Source organism: Vulpes lagopus, chromosome 2 (assembly GCF_018345385.1).
Source record: "Vulpes lagopus strain Blue_001 chromosome 2, ASM1834538v1, whole genome shotgun sequence".
Taxonomy (NCBI): domain Eukaryota; kingdom Metazoa; phylum Chordata; class Mammalia; order Carnivora; family Canidae; genus Vulpes; species Vulpes lagopus.
In genome coordinates, this window is record NC_054825.1 from 2521183 (window position 1) to 2538900 (window position 17718).

General features: G+C 49.6%; 1 protein-coding gene across 6 annotated transcripts in view; it reads left to right on the forward strand.

Annotated features, from left to right (window-relative positions):
• Positions 1-12733: 12733 nt before the first annotated feature.
• LOC121484769 (translation initiation factor IF-2-like) overlaps positions 12734-17718 on the forward strand; it is a 57579-nt gene continuing 52594 nt past the window's right edge. The window contains exons 1-2 of one of the 6 annotated variants that reach the window (XM_041744439.1): positions 12734-14792; positions 15370-15485. In XM_041744439.1, coding sequence (XP_041600373.1) covers positions 14029-14694 — 666 coding nt within the window. In that variant the 5' untranslated portion in view covers positions 12734-14028 and the 3' untranslated portion in view covers positions 14695-14792; positions 15370-15485. Of the gene's footprint in view, positions 14793-15369; positions 15486-17718 lie in introns of those variants that run through there. The other 5 variants (XM_041744438.1, XR_005986109.1, XR_005986108.1 and 2 more) reach the window with 5 other exon arrangements.

Sequence of the window (17718 nt, forward strand, 5' to 3'; positions counted from 1 at the left end):
CGAATGAAATCAAGTGGAAGGCGGACTTGTTACCGAAAACGGGAAATCACATTATTTGAGATGATGCAGGAAGAGCCACGAGGTCGTTGGTATCCTAACTGCGGTGGTACCAGTGCAAACCCGAACAGAACATTGCACGGGACAAAACACACGCAGACACACGGATTCAACTAACACCGGGAAGAAGAGGGGCCGACGGTGTGAATGTGGACGTCCTGGCTGGGGTTTTGCAGACTGGCTGTGCGAGATGTCATCTTTGAGGGGGGAAGGTACACAGGATGTCTCTGTGGACTATTGTAAAATTTGAAACAAACTTTTTTTCAATAAATAAAACCCAGAGGCCCTGGGTGGCTCAGCGGTTGAGCGTCTGCCTTCAGCTCAGGGCCCAATCCCAAGATCCCCAATGGAGTCCCACATGGGGCTCCCTGCAGGGAGCCTGCTTCTCCCTCTGCCTGTGTGTGTCCCTGCCTCTCTCTCTCCCATGAATAAATAAATAAATCTTTAAAAAAAAATAAAATAAAACCCAGAGATTGCAATGCAAAGATGCAATAGGAAGTGGGGGGAACAGGGCCTTGCAAAAGAGGATGCATACTCCAACGGCTGTTTTAAACAGAATTATATGCAAATAAAATAGCATAACTATATATAGCTGAACAGTAGCATTAAAAAAAAAAAAGTCTTCAGAAGGATATGCCCCAAAGTGTGAGGAGAGCTTGCCCCCAGAAAAGAGGGGAGTCAAAGGGAGGACCTTCCCTTTTACATCTTATACTTCTTAATGTCATTTGCATTTTTTCAAAGACATGGACTGGCTTTGTAATTTAAAAAATAATGAAATTGTAATGCACTAGGGAAATGTGCTATAGTGATTCTTTTTCAAAAAGCAGCAGTAATCAGCCCCTCTAATGTGGCTGTTTTAAAAATCCTGACTTTCCCTTTAAATGGAATTTGCTGAGAGCAGCACACACCAGCCACAGAGCACTTCTCCACTTTAGGAAAAAGCATGTCAGGGAAACTCCAAGATTACATTTCTACTCTTTTTTTTTTTTTTAATTTATTTACTAGAGACAGGCAGAGAGAAGCATACAAGGATCCCAATGTGGGACTGGATCCCAGATCTCCAGGATCAGGTCCTGGGCTGAAGACAACGCTAAACCGCTGAGCCACCCACGCTGCCTCATATTCCCACTTCTACCTCCTGCTCTTTCTGCAGCTTTCACTATTGACATCAACAGGCCTAATGGTTAGAAGCTGACCTCTGAGCTTTAAAGTGCTCTGACCTTGGCAACAGAGACCTCTGAGCTGGGCCCTAGCCCAAGCAGTATTTGGCTGTCGCATTTGGCTCTCCCAGGTCTGCATGTATATGTACATGTACATGGTGCTCTTCAGCCTGCCAAGGCCTTCAAGCACGTGTCTGTATTTACCACTCAATGCTTCCCTTCAGCCGCTGATGTAAAAACATCACCGCCTACCTACACTTTATAGCTAAGGAAACACCCGACCCACCACAGCAGGGAAGGGGTAGCACCAAAGCTCCCCCTAGGCTTTCTCTGATCACCTCAAGCCCACTTGGAGCCCCACCACTGCACCCCGTCTCATCTATGGGCTGTTAAAACCCTGTCCTCTCTCTAAGCATGTTAAGGGAACACTTAACAAAGGAAAAAACTCCTCCTCATGTTAAACTGGCTTGGCCTGTTACAGAATACTCTGGACTTGGCTCTCCCATGGGCCCCCCCTCCACCTTGTTAGTGCACAAAAGCTCAAAAACTCAGGAAAGCAAGGTATTGGGGCTGATTTTGGCCTATGCCTTCAATGTGTGTTCATTTCAGGCACTAATCTACTGACCCCATATGTAAGCATCATTTAGCGGTGTCCTGTTCCCTGGGGACGTCCCCTTTGGGAACCCAGTTAAAATTTACCTTATGTGTCCCCTGGGCAGGGTCCTCTCCTGGGCTCCCTCTCCTGCTCAGTGAGGAACCAAGAACAACTCTCCCAGGACAGCAGCACAGCCCCGAAAGGGATGTTATGTTTCCCCAAGGATGCCATGTGTCAGGGGCCTGGAACATGGGGACCGGGAAGCTGAAGTCCTGGCAGGACGGGAGAGCCAAAGCTCAGACCTGCAGGGGCCTTCCTGGCAGTGAAGTAGCTCTACCCTACGTCTGTGAATTGACCCCGTTTTAAAGGGTTTGTGTGGGGGATGCCTGAGTGGCTCAGGGGTTGGGCGCCTACCTTTGGCTCAGGTTGTGATCCTGGAGTCCCAGGATCGAGTCCCACATTAGGCTCCCTGCGGGGAGCTTGCTTCTCCCTCCACCCATGTCTCTGCCTCTCTCTCTCTCTCTCTCTCTCTCTCTCTCTCTCTCTCTCATGAATAAATAAATCTTTTTAAAAAAAAAAAAAAAAAAAGAGTGTGTGTGATAGAGAGATTGAGGTGTAATTATTTTCCCAGGTAATGACATTACCTCCTAAGTAGGCAAGGAAATATTTTAGCCATGCATTTTTAAAAAATATCTTATTATTTATGTATTTAACAGAGAGAGCCAGAGAGCACAAGCAGGGGGAACATTGGAGGGAGAGGGAGAAGCACACTCCCCAGCGAGCAGGGACCCTGATGATGCAGGGTTCAATCTCAGGACCCTAAGATTATGACTTGAGCCGAAAGCAGACGCCTAACCAACTGAGCCACCCAGGTGCCCCTAGCCATGCATTTTTAATGACACATCATTCCTTCCCAGGGCCAGGTGATATTCCCTGGCAGGCACAGGGCTGAGTGCTAGGCGGAAACAATAAGCCATGGTGGAGAGGAGTACCTGGTCACTGTAGAGGAGGATGAGGAATTAAACCTTTGCAAACCTCACCCCACAGAGCTGAGAGACACAGGAGCACTGAGAGGGCGAGAGCGAGCCAGCATTTTTAATGGGCAAAGCATGGCATTAAAAAGTGTTGTTATTCAAGTAAAACGGCCAATGTTTCCTTTCTTTTAAGAGAGACTCTTAAATTCCAATTACTCCGCCCCCAAAGACCAGTTGAGAATAACCCCAACTGGAGGGAATTAATTTCCTTAGGAATTTCACTGTTACAAGATTAATGGAGCCCCCCTGCAGAGAAACAGTAAAACTGTAAGTACAGTAGATTTGCACCTGAAGGATACATATTTTAATTTCTGTTCTCAAGCTGGGATAACATCTTCTGGAGCTACTATAAAAAGCATAAATGAGCACCCGCTTGTCTGCTGAGAACCTGCTAACACGGAGCTCCCCAGGAGGAGTCGGCACCCGGCTGGGGAGGCCCCGGAGCCCCCACCTGCGGCCTCACACTCTGTCCATACGCACTGGTGGCCAGGGCTCCCAACCAGGGGCACGGTGACCCACTGCAGGGCGCAGGGCTGGGAAGGGCCCCAACAACGCGCCTTCCAGAGAGCCCTGACGGGTGGGGACTGGAGGTGACCAAAGTCCAGAGCAAAATCCCTGGAAGATTCCGCTAAATCCACCCAAATCCCCAAGCCCCAGCCCTGCCACTCACCCTGGCATCGCCCTCTCGGGAGACCACAAATAGAGAGAACCCTGCCCTCCAGAGCCCTCCCAGGAACTTCATCCCACCACCCATCAGCGTTGCTGGCCCCTTCCAGAATGGGCTCTGGGGAGGGTGCCTCACCAACCGTGTTGGAATACGCCGGCAGTTGGGATGCTCCAACCGTCCCTGACAGCCGGGGACTACCCAGATGGGAAAGTGGGAACAGGCTGTGTGAGGGTTTGTCTGTCAACCCTTAGGAGTCAAGACTTTGATCTCAGCACCCGTCGGCCAATTTTCTGTATTCCTTTCCTTACCAGAAACTGCTTTTATTGGAAGAACTCTATGTATATGCTGGCTATAAAGGTTGTTTATGCTGTCATAGCTAGATTTTTATTGGTTGTATTTTTGCTGCACTTGCTTGAAAAATAATTATTTTCAAAGAAAAGAAGAATTATATATCCAGTAAACTAAATAAGACTCATGTTTATTAGGGACCTCTGACAGCTCCTCAAACGTGAAAAAAGATTTCGAAGCAGTGAATGGACAATTTATGTGCAAGTTTATTTGTAAAACAGATTTCAAGACATACTTCATCTTGGCTGTGCCAATAAAAATACATTCCATTTCTTTTTAGAAGTGTGTGTTATCTGATGGTTCCACAGCAATCTGGTTTCTCCTAAGATACAACTACGTGGATAAGCATGTACCCACTAACCTAATCTAGAATTGGGTTGAACGTTTTGGGCTTGCTACACACGAAAAAAAAAAAAAGACACAGGCATATCTTATAAAGGTGCTCTCATGTATTTATGAGAAATGTAGCTCACAATCGTAATCCAATTACTGCAATCTCCAAAAACACTTTAGTTGGATAATTTTTAAACTCAGGTTTAATTATTTACGTTTTATCAGGAAAAAAAATTCATCCTGAGAATTGACTGCCCATTCTCCATCCCAGCATAAATTCTAATCTCCTCTCTTCCACGGGGACGGAGGACCCGGCAAGGTGGTGGATCGGCTGCAGAACTAGCTCGCAGGCTGTAGGTGGCATCAGCGGCCTCCTCAGCCCGGGCAAGGAGCATCCTTTGTTGAGTGGTTTCTTTATGCGATGTCCAGAGGCCACAATTCAGGATTCACACAGACTGATTCTGTATCTGTAGACGCTCTGCTCATCCACCAAACACGTGCTTTTTCCCTGACCTGCCAACTTGTAGCAGCTTCTGCTGCCCTTCTCAGTTTGATGGGCTACATACTTGACATCCTGAAGCGTTTACCAAGTCTGTAGGGTAGTGGGCGGACATGCCAGTATAGGCTGGGGGGAGAGGGTAGTTGGTGGTGGGGACGACGTTGTCACTTGCACGCACACTGCCACATGCGTGTTTGTTTACCTGAAGGTCCAGGTGCTGCTGTGATCACCCCAGGTGCAGAGTCCGGGACCCTCGGTTGAGAGTGAGTGTTCGTAGTCACCCTGTAGGTTTCTATGCAGCTGCCTATTGTCTGGGGTCAGCCTTCTACATGGAAACCGTATCGTGCACACCCACGTGCGTCCGTGTATGCATCCTTTACATCCATCTGGTGTTAACTCTCTGCTCCTATTTATGATTCTTGCTTCAATTTTGAAAAACTAAGGACACAGATGAACTTGATATGGAGTCACAAACAAAATGGCTTGGCAATCAGAAGTCATTCTTAAGAAAGCTAAGAAGTCTGAGCCAGGCAAGCTCCTCCGGCCGTGTGGCTCCGACAGCTCACCTCTCGACAAGCACCCTTCCAGAACTGGCTCCCCACCGGCGTTGTCTCAGTGGAACACACAGGCCTCTGTCCCGCCGACCTTGGCCTTCTCTGGCAGTCTGCTCTGGCACGGGGATGTCACCACACAGAGCGGACGTCTGGAGTGTCCAGTGGGCACTGTGAGCAGAGCTGGCCCTTCCTACCCGTGGAAGGAACTCAGGGCACAGCAGTCTGGCAGACTGTGGGAACACACACGTGTTCCTTAAAGACGCAGCTCCGCGACACGCAACTCACAGTGACTCATTGCTTCTCAACACACAGCAGATGCCATTCCAACCTGGAAAGCTAATTGGCTTGATTTTGGTTAAATCAATGACCACAATAGTCTTTACACTGGCCGAAATTCCTCGAAAATCTGCCACACCCACGAGGGCTTCCTGTACCTTCTCTCTATTCTGTGAAAGAGAACAATGACATTCCCTCCCATCCCCAGGTGCAGGGCAAAGGGACACCAGGATTCTGCTTCTAGTCATCTGAAATGTGTATTCTTGAACCTTTTCCAGAGTGGCTCTGTGAATGTTGGCCCAGCACAATGCCCCACCCCCCCACTAGAGTCCAGTGGGCCGGGCGGAGCAAAAATGCATGATGTTCAAGGCACCTGTACTCAGCCGGCTCTAGATTCTCCGCACCTGCTGTCAGCAGCTGCTCTCCAGGAAGTTCAGGGGCAGCTTCAGGGGGGTGGCAAAATAATGACATAATGCTGGGTGCTGAGAACAAATCTGGATTTGCTTCAAATCTAGAACGGAGTCCCAGTTTGGACGGTCTCCAAACTGGCTTGCCCATGTCAGATTTCAATGGCTGGGACAGTTCTCTGTGAAATCACCGCTGACTTGAAATCTCTTCTTCCAGAACCAAACAAGCAAAAAGGAAAGGAAAGAAAAGCAAACCTCTAATTTTCACACGATGCTTGGGCCCTGTTGCCCTGTGATATGTGTACAACAGAAGCGGGTCAGTATTTCATGATGGAGCAACTAAGTTTGTAGCTCCAGGGGTGTGTCCTTCCATCAGAGTAAAGCAAACTTTGGTGGTAACTCCGTCCTTAGCCTACAGTGAAGTTAGTATCTATTATTCACTCATTCATATGAAATAGGCTTTATTTTAATCAGAGGAAATGTCTTATTTAAAAATTTCAATGCCAACATCCCCTTTCGACTTTCCAACCAAGACATGCATCCTTTTCTCAGCTCGATTGTGTTGAACTACAAAATGTGTAACAAGAGGTAGAAGGGAAAGTCTCCTTCCCACGAGAAGAAGGAGAGGTGTGGGGGCCCAGAAAGAGTAGCCCTTCATGCCATAGGTCTGAGGGAGATGGTGGCGCTAGGTCACATCTGGCCGGTTCTGCAGACTCCAAGGACAGCTTTGCCAGGTGCCAAGCCACAGCCGCCCTAAGGGCTGAGATGGAAGAGGCACAGAGCTAGCTGGCATCCTCGGCCCCTCCGTGGGGGGAGCCCTGCCAGCCCCACCTTCTATCCTGCGGTGTTTCATTCCTATTGTCCCCGACTCTCCGGCCTTCTCTCGGGACTGGTGCAGACCGGGAGAGATGCTTTCTACCATTTGGAAGAAATCCCAATTTTCTAGTTTTCCACACTTTTTTTTTTTTTTGTCCCTGAATCACAACAAGCAGTGATTGGACCCCTTGTCAGGATGCACAGTGGGTTTCTGGCCGCCCAGTTTTTTCACCCCTTAAATCATCATTGCTACACAGGACCGAGTTATTATTGGCCATAACCATATTTACCCTACAGAAATAGGTCCTTTTATGACGGGGCATAAATATGAAATGACACTGTTCTAGAATACCTGGTCACTAACGTGGCAGGATGAAGCTGAATTCCAAAAGAATCCCGAGGCCTAATGATGTCCTTAAAGGGAATGTTCAAAGGGATGGCTGTACAAACCTTTAATGCTATTTAGCAATCTTTTTTTTTTGGGGGGGGGGGTCTGTCTCTTATTTACCAGAAGATGTAGTATATGAGCTTCCATGCCTCTGCTTTTGTTTTGTAATTTCAAATTGTATATAGTCAGGAAATATTGCATTCACTGGCAATCAATTTATTTTGATTGATAAAAAGGGGTTAATAAAAACCTCCTTAGAAATAACAAGAAGGGGACAGTAATATATCTCTCGTGGTGCCTTCTTTCGCGGTGCATAAAGAGAGCAAGCTTCTTTACTTCTCCTCGATAAGTCTTCTCCTTTATTTTCTATACCTAGTGAGTCATTTATAACCCTTATTACTTCCAACCCACACAAAGTCATATTTCCACATGCAGGGGTTCTCCTCACTATGTCGTGAGAGCCGAGAGGCCAAAACATCCTATAATTTATATGAAAATACATGCCAAAAATGGATTATCAGACATAACCAATGTGAGTTCGCACACTTGCAAATAAAAAAAATTTAGGATGAAATATAAAACATCATGCTAAAATTTCAATCTATTGTTGAACATAGCATAGCACAGAAAGTACAGAGGTATCTGGCCCTTGACAAACATCACCAAGTGATTAGAAGTGGAGACAAGTTGAGATGAGATACAATTAATACTTCCATTCAAACAGAAAGTTATTATTGATTTTAGGAGGCACAGTTGTGGTTTATTACTATTTTTATTTATTTACAGCACCTGAGAAGAAAATGCAAAACGACAGACCATGAAATGCTTGTCTTCTGTATGTAGCAAGTGCCTGCACTTACATTATGGGATGGGTTGGGCCATATACACTATATAGCATCATATAAATCTCTAATTTGCACTGGTCATAAAGTCTTTAAATATTAAATAATTATCTGTTGCTGGTTATCCCTGAAGAGCACATTTGCAATGTCAGGATATAATTTAGGGAATTGGCTTAGATCGCAAAGGTCTCCACGTAGAGGTATTATTTTGAAAGTTGAAATTCAGTGGGTTAATTTTTTTTTTTGCCTCAATGAAGTTTTTTGTTTTGTTTTTGTTTTTGTTTTTGTTTTTTTATTCAATGAAGTTTTCTTGGATCATTATAAAGACTGCATTTAGGGCAGCCCGGGTGGCACAGCGGTTTAGAGCCGCCTTCAGTCCAGGGCCTGATCCTGGAGACCCAGGATCGAGTCCCACATCGACTCCCTGCATGGAGCCTGCTTCTCCCTCTGCCTGTGTCTCTGCCTCTCTCTCTCTCTCTCTCTCTCTCTCTCTCTCTCTCTGTGTGTGTGTGTGTCTTTCATGAATAAATAAATAAAATCTTAAAAAAAAAAAGACTGCATTTAGAGAAATCCTATACCAAATCTTGCTGTAAAAGAAAAGATAGCTCAAGATAAGATAGCATTAGAACAAAACCATGAGCTCCAGGAAAACAAACATGTGCTGATCTAGAGAGAGGTACATCTCTCAAATTTGGATCCTTTTGGAACAAAACAGCCCGTCCACAGTGAGAGGGCCTTACGAGTGTCTGCACACTGAAGGGCTAAAGACCAAGGCTAACAACGAGGGCCTAGAGGTGAGAGAGCTTGTCATTTCACTGAACATCCCGGTGACAAGAAGTGTCTTTAGCTGATAGCAGCCCAGAGGAGCCAAGAGGGCAGGGGCACCTCTCTTGATGCCGCACAGCTAGCTTTGCTGCACTCACTCGTTCACTGGCTTGGCTCTGAGTACCCGTCCTGGGCCCTGTCCGTGCTGGGCACTGGGGACACACAGATGAACACAGTCATAGGGCCTCCAGCGAACAGAGGGTCAGCGGACCACAGCCCTACACCGACCGACTCAGAGACCCTTCCACTTTCTAGGCAATGGAATGTTTCTGAATGTGTGAGAGAGCGAGCGAGCCTCAGCACCCCCATCAGCACTGAACTGTCGCCCTTCCAGGTCTGGCTTTGTGGTGTGCCCGAAGATGGTCTCACTTAGAAGATGCTTTCTTGTCACGGACTGAAAGGAAAGCGTCATACCGGGGCTTCCATAGGCAGCACACCTGTGTGGGCCCGCAAAACAGGACGTCTGCCATATGGCAGCTCTATGCAGGAAACATGGAAGTCACGGTCCCCTGGCCAGTCCAGACAGACGTGGATGGGAAGATACGGATGGCGCAACTCAAGGAGGGTGGCTTCTGTGGAGGCCAGGCCAGTCAGAGGGGCACACCGGAGCCACGGAGGGGAGGCCCCAGGGGACAGATGACGACAGCTGTACCTCCAGCAATGAGGAGAGAGAGAGAAAGGAGGAAAGAGAGAGGCCTGACGTGCCCAGGGCCCCGGGTCAGTGCAGGCACCGGATCGGCCCAGGCTGTAGGGGAGGCGGGAGCAGGGAGGCCGAGACCTGCCCGGTGCTGGCGGGGAGAAGGCCCGTGGCCACACAGTCTGGGGCACGAGCCACCTGCAGCAGAGGTAAGGGTGCAGGGTGAAGACTGCTCGTGCCGAGTTCAGCACAGGTTCACCTTGTGAGGGCCAGGCGGCCTCGAGGTCCTGCACCCTACAGCAGGGAGCCTGGGAACAGTGGGGAACGAGGCCCCCCGGGAACCGTGGACTAGCGCCTCGGAGCCTGGCCCTTGGTCTGAAGGTGGAGACAGCCCTGCAGCATCACCGGGGGAGTCACCGACAGCAGGGACCCCAGCCCAGCGCTCAAGCCTCAGAGCCCAGCTGTGGGCCTGGCCCTGCGGCCCTGGCCGGTGGAAAGGGAGCCCCGGGGAGGCAGGACATCAGGTGTAGGCAGGCGGTGGGACAGCCTGCAGGCAGGGCGGCTGCTTTAGGCTAGGGGGTGGCATGGTCCCTCTGAGGGGGGACAGTTCAGCCACTGTCTGAACAAGAAGAAGTGAGCCTTTGCGGATTAGGGGGAAGTGTTTCCAGACAAAGATGATGACTACTATTGTTATAATAATACCTAAAAACAGTGGATTTCAAAGAAAAAATATAACCCTATACCAGTGCCCAAGAAAGTGCCAGGTATTTCTTTTAACAAGACAGATATATGGAAAAGAGAGGGCATTTATTAAATACCTACTATGTGCCAGTGTCTGTGCTAGATGCTTTACGTGCACCGCCTCTTTTACCTCCCAGCAAGATGAGCAGAGGTAGTAATTTTTAAAAGAGGTCATTGGAGGCACTTTGAAAGGGGGGACGATTTAATCCATGGAAAAACAGGCACAGCTTTGCAGCAGCGGAACAAAACTGTTACTCAACCCCCTCCCTACAACACACACACAGACCTTTCTTGGCCAAGCTAGGCATGTCTATCTGTCTGTCTTTATATATTTTCTTTATATAGTTTGAGAGTGAGTGAGAGTGAGTGTGTGAGTCCGGGGTGGGGGGTGGGGGGAGGAGCAGAGGGAGAGAGAGAATCTCAAGCAGGTTCCATGCCCAGCCCAGAGCCTGATGCAGGGCTCGATCCTGTGACCCTCAGTTCATGACCTGAACTGAAACCAAGAGTCGGATGTCTAACTTACTGAGCCACCTAGGCGCCCCTTGAGCATATTTTTCAAGGTAATCTGCAGCCACTCCTTGAAGCTCCCTCTTTCCTAGAAGGCAATGGATAGGATCAAGCTATTTTATTCCTACTTTACACATGGGGAAATGGAGGCTCAGAAATGAACACTTGCCCTGGTGCACATCACTAGTTAGGTTTTGCAGCCATAAATAAACCAAACCTCCAGAAACTTCCAGTGCTCAGATGGGGACAGACTAGAGGTGGCCGGGCAGCTGCGGTGAATTGTGAGCTGACCATGTACTGCACATCATGCTTGACACTCTGCAGACAGTACCTCACAGTAACTCACTGTGCCTAGGCAGTTCAATGGGTTAAGTGTCTGCCTTCAGCTCAGGTCACGATCTAAAGTCCTGGAATGGAGCCTCAGATTGGGCTCCCTGCTCATCCAGGAGTTGTCTTCTCCCTCTGCCCCTCCCCCTACTCATGCTCTCTTTCTCTCTCTAATAAATAAAATCTTTTAAAAAAAGATTTTAAATAAAAAAATAAATCTTTTTAAAAAAGATTTTATTATTTATGAGACACACACACACACACACACACAGAGGCAAAGACACAGGCAGAGTGAGAAGCAGGCTCCATGCAGGGAGCCCAATGTGGGACTCGATCCCAGGACCCTGGGGGTCACGCCCTGAGCCAAAGGCAGACACTCAACCACTGAGCCGCCCAGGCGTCCCAATAAATAAAATCTTTAAAAAGAAAATAAAACTCCCAGTACCCCATTGAGGTAGGCACCACTATTAGCATCTCAATTTTATACCCAGGGAATGCCTGGCAGTGGGAGATGAGCAGGGTGGAATTGGAACTCAACGTACATAACAAAAGTCATCATTTTAAACATTTTTAAGTGTACAGTTCAGTGGCATTAAGTGACCATCACCACCATCCGTGTCTGGAACTCTTCATATCTTCTTAAATGGAAAGTCTGCAAGCATATACCCTAACTCCCCACTCCCAGCCCCAGGGAACCACCATCCGTCTGCCTCTGCGAGTTTGATCATTCCAGTACTTCATCTAAGTAGAATTACACTTTGTCTGGTGACTGGCTTATTTCATTGAGCGGAACAGGTTCCAGGGTTGGAGCAGGTGTCAGAGGCTAAATAATATCCCATTGTATGGATGGAGCACATCTTACTTATCCATTCATCTGTCTATGGACACCTGGGTTCTTCCTACCTTTGGCTCCTGTGTCTAGTCCTGCTGTGATCACAGGTGTTCGAGCCCCCTGTTTTGTGTTATATACACAAGTGGAGCTGCAGGATCATAGTTTTATTCTTATTTTTTTGAGAAAAACCCATACTGTTTTTTTTTTAAGTTTTCAAGTTTTATTTTTTAATTTATTTTTAAAGATTTTATTTATTTATTCATGAGAGACAGAGAGAGATCGGCAGAGACACAGGCAGAGGGAGAAGCAGGCTCCATGCAGGGAGCCGGACGTGGGACTCGATCCCAGATCCTAGGATCACGCCCTGAGCTGAAGGCAGATGCTCAACCGCCGAGCCTCTGGGTGTCCCATAAGTTTTCAAGTTTTAATTTAAATTCTAGTTAGTTAGCATATAGTACAATATTGGTTTCAGGAGTAGAATTCAGCCGGTTATCACTTTCATACAACACCCAGTGCTCGTCACAAGTGCCTCCTTCACACCCATGACACATCTAGCCATCACCCTCCTCCCCCTATCAGCCCTCACTTTCTTCTCTATCGCTGAGTCTCTCATGCTTTGTTTCCCTCTTTTTTTCTCTTCCCCTATGTTCATCTGTTTTAAGTTCCACATATGAGTGAAATCATATGGTATTTGCCTTTCTCTGATTGACTTCGCCATACTGCTTTTAATAAAGGCACACCATTTTGCATTCTCAGCAGCAATGGTCAAAGGTTCTAACTTCTCCACATTTTAGCCAACACTTGTGTGGTTTTTTTTTTTTTAAGATTTTTTTTATTTATTCATGAGAGACACACAGAGAGAGGTGCACAGACACAGCAGAGGGAGAAGCAGGCTCCATGCAGGGAGCCGGACGTGGGACTTGATTCCGGGTCTCCAGGATCACGACCTGGGCTGAAGGCGGCGCTAAACTGCTAGGCCACCTGGGCTGCCCAACACTTGTGTTTTTAGGATAGGCCTCCTAATGGGTGTGAGGTGGTATCTCGTTGTGGTCTTGATTTGCATTTACCTGAGGAATAGTTGATGTTGTGCGTCTCTTCATGCGACTTTTGGCCATTGTGTATCATCTTTGGAGAGACATCTATGCAAGCCCTTTGCCCATTTTTTAATCAGGTTGTGTGTTTCTCTGATGTTTAATTGTAGGTGTTCTTTTTGTATTCTAGCTACTAACTCCTTATCAGAGACACGATCTGCAAATATTTAATCCGTTTTGTGGGTTGCCTTATCGCTGCTGTTAGTGTCCTTTGATGCACAAAAGTGTGTAATTTGATCTAGTCCAAGTTGTCTATATTTGTTGCTGTTGATTCTTTTAGTCATATGCATGACTCCGATGTCATGAGGATTTTGGTTTTTTTTTCCCCCTAATAGTTAATGTCTGTTTTAATATATGAAAATAATGAGCACCATAAACATCATTTAACAGATGTTTTGTATTTAGTTTTAAAAAAATTTACGATATTAATTTAAATAAACACACCAAGGAATAGCAGAGTTTTGTAGACATCTTGTAATTGGCACCCAAATGATTGATGTTTGGTACATAGTGTATTACACTAAATTGCAACCTATTAGATCTATTCCTGTGCTCAGTGTTAAAGAAAAAAAATCATCCACGGCACCTGCTTACCCAAGGCCGACTTACCCAGGGGGGCCATTGCGGCAGCTTCTTCCTAAGGGGAAAGCCCCAGTGTTTTGATGTGAGGCTGTCAGCTGGTAGCAGTTTTGGAGAAGGAGGACTAGTAGGAGTGACACACCATTTGCTGAGTATTTTGTGCGGTTCTAAGTAGTCCGTGTGTATGGACCTCGGCCTCGTAACATCCTGACTCATCATCACCTTTCACAAGTGAGCACACTGCGGTCGATGAGCTGCCGAACTCTCCGCAGATCCTGCAGCCGGTAGCCCAGTGGAGGGGGCGTCACCCCTTTCTCCAGAATGGCTGGGACCAGGGCTGAGCATCACAAGACACCTCCGCTTGCAGCGACTCAAACAGCAGAAACACAGCCAGAAGTCTGCGGGCTGGTAGGCACTCAGCTGTGCGTTGGTTCAGAAGCTCAGGGCCTTAGGGCCTCGGGGCTTTCCGAGCCGCCGCCCTCCTAGCGGCAGGAAAGCTGCAGCAGCTCCGCGATGCTGATGCTCGGGCAGGAGAACGCCGCGCCCACGCCTCCCGTCCCTTCCTGCCCACTACTCCGTCCAGGGGCCCAGCCCTCCGCAGCCCCGCTGCACCGCGCGCCCGGCCCGGCCCAGCCCAGCCCAGCCCAGCCCAGCCCAGCCCAGCTGCTGCACCGCCCTGCAGCTTGCATACAAGCCCCCGCCCAGGGCAGCACCCACCCGGAGATCCCGGACTACAACTCCCAGAAATCCACGCCCCAGCCGGCTCGCCGGCGCCGATTGGCTCGCTGCGCCATCCATCAACCACCAACCACCGGAAGACGGCTGCTGACGGCGCGCCACGGCCAATCACGAGAGCGAGGGGGCGGGAGCTCCCCCAGCCGGTCCGACGCCTGGAGTGCAGGCGTGGCGGGACGCCCAAGGAGTCGGTTCTTCGGAGAGCTACGGCGAGTCAGTGGTCGGAGAGTTGACGGGCCGGCCCTCCGCGGAGTGACGCCTGGGGTAGAAGCCCCGTTTTGCCCAGAAGACTCCGGAGTCCGCTCCGCCGGCTGCTGCCCCCGGCGCCAGGCCCAGGCGGCCTTCGCCCCGTCCCCGTCTCTCATTGGCTCCCCCGGTACACGTGGGGGGAAGGAGGCGTGGCCATCGCGGCTAAGGCGGGCGGCCTGCGGCCGGCGGGGATGAGAGGCCCGCGGACTCGGGCCTGGGGCCGCATGGCAACCGTGGTGCCGGGCTGCTGGCGACGGCGGAGGGCAGAGGAGCTTCAGGTTCCGGGGGACGCGGTGAGCCTCTGCCCCCCGGGCCTGGGCGAGAGGAACGGGATGGCGGAAGCCCCGGACGTGTCCCGCGGGGCCTCTCGTCCCCACCCCGGGAGCCTTCCAGGAGGAGGCCTGGCCCGGGTCGCGCCGGCGCCCTCTTGGAGGAGGGGGCGTGGCCAGGGCCCAGGGGGCGTGGTCGCGGCGCTGCCCCGCCCCCCCAGGCCGCGCCTGCGCAGAGGTGCGGGAGGCGCTCGCGGTGACCCTGCCGGGTGCCCGGGCTCGGGGTGCAGGCTGCCCCGGGCTGCTCCAGGTGCCGGCGCCGGGCTGGGCGAGGTCGGGCTGCCTCGTGAGCAGACCCCGCCCGGGTGGGTGGAGGGCTTTGAGCGGAGAGCACGGGGGTGAGGCCAGGTGGCTGATGCAGGCGCCCGGGGTCAAGGGCTGGCGTGAGACTGGGCGGGAACCAGGTGGGAGACAGGAGGTCCTGTGGCGGGGGAGCAGCGCTCTCTGACTCCCACCTCCGCTGGCCCGTTGGCTGCTTGTCACCCACCGCCTTTCTTTGGGGTCCAGCTCCCGAGTTCTTCTGTTTCTTCTGCACCTGCAGGCTTGATAAGCCCGGACTCCACCCCCCAGCTAATGCAGGCACTGCTTTCCCAGGTGTCATGCACAGCGCAGCAAGAGTGGGGCTAGTCTCGTGCCCTGCATGTGCTGCCTCCCCCTGCACTGCGGGGCACAAAGCCTGTGTCACATCGGCCCTGGAACGGAAGCTTCAAACCACATAGGCTCTGACAAGGTGGAAGCATGATTCTGCTGCTCATAATGTGTGGAGGGGAGCAGGCCAGGGCAGTGGCATGGGGACCCTAAATACAGATATGGGGCTGGTGCTACCCAGACTCCCGTGTCCTGCACTCCCCAGTGTTGTCCTCTTATGTGAGGTCAGCACTAGGTCACCAGTACATCGCTCACATTCCATACAGTGTGAAGTAAATAGTAAAGTGACATGATCGTACTGACATTTTAAGAGCTTATTTTGGAAGCTCTGGGGAAAATGCAGGGTATGGTGGTCAGAGTGAAGGCGAGGAGGCAAGGAGTGTATGGATTACGAGAGGTGACAGGCTTGGACAGAAAGGACAGGAAGACCGTGAATGTCGGGCAGAAGGCTCTGTATGTTGGAGGAACCATGGACAGGTCAATGGACAGGCCTTGCCGATGGAGCAGTTGCAGGAGGTCAGGGAAGCGGAGTCGTCTGGGTTGGCTCCCAGGGCTGTGGCTTGAGCAATTGGGCAGACAGTGCTGAGAGAAAATGGTTGTGGAACTGGGGGAGAAAAGGAGCTCCCGGCGGGACACACTGTGTTTTCCATATTTGGGACGTTTAACAGAGAGGTTACGGGTTGAGTGGTTCCAGGTGGATCATCTGAATTTCACAATAAACTGTTACTGTTCCCAGATTACAAGTGAGGAAGCTGAGATCCAGAGAGGTTAATCAGCGGCTTGAGGATACACTGCTAGCAGGGAAGTAGGGATTAAACGGCATTAAACGGCACCTGCTGCCTCGAGAGCCTGTCCTCTTAGCCACCGGGCTCTGTAGCCTCCCATGTGGGGCTTTGCAACAAAGTCCTAAATTGGCCATAAAATGATGGAAAGTGTGATGCCACAGGCTGTCAGGGACCAGGCACCAGAGGTCATTATTTTTTTTTTTTTTAAGATTTTATTTATTTATCATGAGAGACAGAGAGACAGAGGCAGAGACACAGGCAGAGGAAGAAGCAGGCTCCATGCAGGGAGCCCAACATGGGACTCAATCCAGGTCTCCAGGGTCACACCCTGGGCTGAAGGCAGGCGCTAAACCACTGAGCCACAGGGGCTGCCCCAGAGCTCATTATTGATCAGAGAGAAAGAAAGGCTTACAGGAGAAACCTTGAAGGATCCTTCAGATTGCAATCCTGAAACTTAAGTACCCAGCTTGAGGCTGCAGTACTTCCCGGCTGTTATCCAGGAGTAGTGAGTTCAGAGTCTAATCGCCAAGTTGTGTATGGCCTCCTAATCTGATAAAGTCCTTGTATATATTGCGTTGTGCCTTTGGCCTTTGCTCTAATAATCCAGATTGAGTTCAATAAAGTATCCAAGTCCTTGTCCCAAGTTTTCCGTTCTCTTTCTCTCTCTCAAACACACATGCCCTCTTTCAGAATTTGGTTATGAGAGAAGTACAACCATTTCCGTACTCTGCTCACAGATTAGTGGTGCTACACCTTGTGTATTATAACCTCCTGTGGGGTTTTAGAAACCGCAACGTCGGGACCCATCTCTGCAATAGCTTCGCAAGTGATTCTCAGAGCCAGAGGCAGCCACCTCCTGTGATCCCCTGAGTGTCCTGATTGTGGGAAGGGTACCTGATGTGGTGACACGTGCTGCAGTTAGGTATCAGTGGGGTTTGGGTTGACGCGTTTTGAGGACCCGTCGTAGAGCAAACACTGTTCTAGGCTCTGCAAAAAAAAAAAAAAAAAAAAAAAAAAAAAAATGATATCTTTGGTTAGATTGACCCTGAGACTTGGGGACATCCAGTGCTTGGCTCTTGCAGGCCCCCTGCCCACGGCACACTCACCACACTACCTGTTCCAGAAGAGAGACGCATGCCCAGAACACCTGGAGTCATGCATACTCACCCTGTGCTGTCCATGAAGTTGCTCCTTCCAGACCGCTGTAAAAAGCAAGTTCTTTGGGGAAGCAACACCCGCCATGTCTGGGCTCACAATTGATTTGGTATCTTTTCCAGTTTCCCCTGGGTTGATCCAAGTTTTCCAGCTTCTGATTTCCTCTATTATACTTTTCTTTGATTCTTTGTCAGTATCCTATAGCAATAGCCTATTAGGGTGCATTAATTAATTGGGTATTGACAGGTTTTTCTGTTTATTCTTTTAAAAACATTTTTACCTTTGCGTTTTTTTTTTTTATA